This window comes from Astatotilapia calliptera, unplaced genomic scaffold, assembly GCF_900246225.1.
Source record: "Astatotilapia calliptera unplaced genomic scaffold, fAstCal1.2 U_scaffold_224, whole genome shotgun sequence".
In the NCBI taxonomy this organism is placed as follows: Eukaryota; Metazoa; Chordata; class Actinopteri; order Cichliformes; family Cichlidae; genus Astatotilapia; species Astatotilapia calliptera.
Window position 1 is genome coordinate 16,806 of NW_020535757.1, and position 4,150 is coordinate 20,955.

Sequence of the window (4,150 nt, forward strand, 5' to 3'; positions counted from 1 at the left end):
AGGGCCATCTTCTTTTACTCTAACTGTGTCTTTGTTTTCAGTTGTTCCTTCTTCTCTCAAATCATTTTTTTCTTTGACTGCGGTCTCCATCTGTGGTCCCTGTTCCTTTATGTCTGTGTCCTCTGTGCGGAGTGCTTTGTCTTTATCTGTAGTTATTGTGTGTTGCCCATTTTTATCTTCAGCTATGTCAATTGTGCTCAATCCTTTCTCTTTTTCTATAGTCTCTGTCTGTGTTCTCATTCCTTCCTCTGTTGTTCCTTCTGATCTCAAATTGCATTTTTCCTCAGTTGTTGTCTTTTTCTGTGGTCCATGTTTATCTCTTCCTATGTCCTCTGTGCTCATTCCTTTTATTTTTTCTGTAGTTTTTCTCACTAGTCCACTGGAAACTTCTTGGTCTATGTCTGTTGTTTTCAACAAGGGACCATTTTCATCTTCAGCTTTGTCTTCTTCGTTATCTGTAGTCACTGTTTGCATACTGTTTTCATTTTCACACAAACTTTCTGGCCTCAAGGCTTCATTTTCTTCATCTATTGTCTCTGTCTGTGTTTGGTTCACACCCTCAGTTGTGCCGTTTGGTCTAACAACTTTTTGTATTTGTGTTTGGATTGCAATTCTTTCTAAGATAATTTTAGGATATTCCCAACATTTAGACTTTTTTTTAAGAAACTGAGTATGACTATAGAAATGTCCTGTGTCCTTTGTGGCTTATCCCTTTTCTTTAGCATTATCTTTAACTTTGGTGGATCCCAATGTACCTGCTGCTGTAAGGTCAATGTGTTCACAGTTATCAGCATAATCTTCACTTTCACTACTCTCTGTAGTCACTTTTGCTCTTCCCCTGCCACTCTGTTTATGTCGGTGTTTTCCAGATGTGTTTCCTGCTGTCAGATCAATGACTTTCCTGACTTCATTGTTACTTTCATCTTTGCTGCTGTCTGTGTCAATGGTGATTGCGTGCTGTTTGGTCTTCTTTTTCACAATTTCTCCTCTTCTGGCATTTTGACTAGTCTTTCTTTTCTTTGGTCCAGCATATCTTCTCTGCAACACATCTTCATTGTCTTCTGAGGTTGTAGATTCCTCAGAGTCTCTGGTTCTATTGTTCACAGCAAGTGCCTTTGCAGCATTGTTGCGGCACTTGAAGGCTTCGTCAAAGTTTAAATCTGCCTCATAAGGTCTCGCTGCAGTTGCATCAGAATGGCACATCATCCGGTGGACTTGTACCTTGCTTTGGGTTCCCAAGAATCTCCCACTCTACAAATGTAAACATTAAATAATGTTATTAATTGCACTAACATTTGACATTTTCAAGGAGATTTACAGAGCTAAGGACAGAACCACAAAAAGAAGTACAACAGAAGACAATATAAAGAAAAAGAAATGTCCTTTCAACATTAAAACACTGGGAGAAGAACCAGGAAGGGTGACTGTCTTATATCATCCCTCTAAAAGGATAGGAAGGTAAAAACACTGAATCACCATAAAGTGGAAACTACTCACAAAAGTGCTGATGCTGCTCCTAATCATAGAGAACGTTGGTTTTCCTGGGATACCAAACTTCCTCCATGCATCTTGAAATGATGTCAGCATCTTAGCATAAGGCCCTCCATTGGTGTTGGCAAAAATCAATTGTGATGATACACCAAGGTATCTGTGGCGGTGGTTCACAAAGCGGTGAAACCATATGTATTCGTCTTTCGTTAGGGGAACAAGTGCATGGCCAAATGTTTCTTTGGTCTTGTGCTCTTTTACCTGTAAAAGAATCAGCAACTAAATTACATTGCACAGAGTCATTGATGTCGCTGGTAAGAAAATATCTTTAATCAGGGAGAGAAATAATTGCTTAATGATTTTACTCTGATTATCCGCCGGCCATCACCATCCGCTTCAGCAGTGCCAACTTCCTCAACTGTCATATTTGATATGACGCCTCTTCTGTGCCCAGTTGTGCAGATGACAAATCCAGCCAGAAGACCATAGAACCAGTCTAGGTTCTCAGGTGTGGGATTTTTCTCAAGCTCGACTATTGAGTAACATAGAGGTTGCACAGTAAGACACAAGGGATAGGGGAGCATATCCCTTATATTGCTATATACTCCCCCTAATATAATCCTATATAAACATCACAAATGCTACTGTTTGTATATGTATTATATATTTGAAGAAAAATCAAAAAGTCCAACAAGTGATTATAAATGAGCAGTCTGTTATAATTGAAAGCAAAAAGTTCTGTCATATATTTCTGTAAATCTGAGATTCTGAACTATATATACATACAGATTACAGCTGGTAAGTAAACATTATATAATTTCTCATTAACAGAGATATTATTGGGGCTATTAGAGTTGTCCTTATGGAGAAATGAACTACACACTTACCAAGTGCTTCAGGGATGTGTGTGGTGGCCTTCTTGAGAAAATCAGTGATGTGGACAGGATCTACAAGCATTTCTAAAAGACACAGAATGTTTTTATGTTCCTGCAGCTCCAGTCATGCTCATTCATGCTGCACGCAATGATGTAAATATAAAACAGGTTGTATTTCAGACCTAATACAGATTTTTATGATATATTGAATTGAAATTGCTAATTCAAGCAACCAATGATTTATAAAGAAACATCCTGAAAAACAACAGGGGTGCACAAACTTTTGCATACCACTGTACATATACAATGCACAAAAGACCTACTTATATACAATTATACCTTACATTACAACATTTTGAGTCCTTGTTCCTCACTACATCACAGTCATGATATCATGACATCTATAAATGATTTATTTATTGCACATGCTAGGTAACAACTAAGTAGTAAAGTTGGATCTTACATGATTTTTTGATCCGGATGGCTTGCCTGTGGGTTTGTAACTCCCTTTTGCTCTTCTTCATTTCCGACTGAAGAGCAAATAAAGTCCCCTTTAAAGCCTTACGGGAGGCTCTGACCTCTGGCAGTTGTGCATCAATTAGAAATTTCAAGAACGCCCTCACATTTCCAATCCGAATCCTTTTGGTTGTCACGGCATGTTTATTCAGATAAGTTGTCCATCTAAAAAAGCCCCACAAACAAACACAAATCAGTAATCACTTTAGTATTATTGAGATTACTGGACTAATATATCACAGAAATTTGTAAAAATGTACTCAGTCAGTCTTTCTCTGTTGTCCATAAATGCAAACATCATTGCAGGGAGTTGATTGTGAGACATGAAATATGCCCAGGCACGGACATATTGGACCCGTTGTTTGGCGTTTTCGACGTCCTTTTTACTTGTTCCACAAATGTGTTGAAACCAAGCATTCAGGACTTTCTCTGTTTAAAATAAAGTGTAGTAACAACATAGCAATTAGAAGTGTCATGACAAACTGATGAAGTACAGAAAACATACTTCTTATTCAAGTGGTTGACAATGATATTTGGAAGATATTGCTAATTAGTAGTATCTGTTTAATTAGCGGGATGTGAGTTCCAAAATAGAACAACCAGTTCTAAAAATTCACATTACACTACACAAGAAACAATATTATTGCCAAAGAATTCATACCAAATTTAGGAAGCCGGGCTGTTGGGTCACGTTTACTTCTTTCAAATTTCTGGCGCTTTGGGGGGCTGAGAGGTTTGAAGCCAAGTTTATCCTTAGTGGATTTCAGACTTTTCAGATTCCTTTTCAGGAGTTGAAGTAACAAATCCAGTTCTTTGCACTTTTTGCAATTCTGATGTTGGACTTGAGCATCATCTGACTGATTGACAGGGGAATGGACTGAGCTGTCTTCTCTAATCTCTGCAGATTCTTCACGGGTATCACTGCTATCACTTTGCTCCTCTTGATCACTGCTTTCAGTCAGCTGCTCTATGTCCAGTGAGGTCACCATTGGAGGCTGTGGATTTGAACGTCTGAGAGCTTTGAGGGCTTTCAGATTAGCCAATCGTTTCGCTGTCCTTATTACTTTCTTGTGATCTGATTTCTGAAAGGGTATAAACAATAGAACAGCAATGTTTGAGAAAGTTAGTGAAACATGTCACATAAGAATGCATTCTAATTTAACAACAAAATGTAAGCTATACAAAACACTAACCTCAATCTCACAGTGGACATTTTCCAAGTGCTTGTCCAGTCTTATACGGTTTTTAGCTTTACATACTGGACAGTCCAG

The 4,150-nt window shown here is 38.2% G+C and overlaps 1 protein-coding gene across 3 annotated transcripts; it reads right to left on the reverse strand.

The window, feature by feature from the left end:
• Window positions 1-694: 694 nt before the first annotated feature.
• LOC113017853 (uncharacterized) lies at window positions 695-4,127 on the reverse strand. 3 transcript variants are annotated; one of them, XM_026160955.1, is made up of 8 exons: window positions 4,073-4,127; window positions 3,541-3,961; window positions 3,140-3,308; window positions 2,827-3,044; window positions 2,376-2,447; window positions 1,854-2,020; window positions 1,498-1,749; window positions 695-1,251 (listed from the first exon to the last, which is right to left on the reverse strand). In XM_026160955.1, the coding sequence occupies exons 5-8, from the start codon at window positions 2,443-2,445 to the stop codon at window positions 706-708; spliced, it is 1,035 nt and encodes a 344-aa protein (XP_026016740.1). In that variant the 5' UTR covers window positions 2,446-2,447; window positions 2,827-3,044; window positions 3,140-3,308; window positions 3,541-3,961; window positions 4,073-4,127; the 3' UTR covers window positions 695-705. The 3 variants fall into 3 exon arrangements, with proteins under 3 accessions (XP_026016740.1, XP_026016741.1, XP_026016742.1); XM_026160956.1 differs by lacking the exons at window positions 3,140-3,308; window positions 3,541-3,961; window positions 4,073-4,127 and having other exon boundaries at window positions 2,827-3,107; XM_026160957.1 differs by lacking the exons at window positions 2,827-3,044; window positions 3,140-3,308; window positions 3,541-3,961; window positions 4,073-4,127 and having other exon boundaries at window positions 2,376-2,670.
• Window positions 4,128-4,150: the final 23 nt, after the last annotated feature.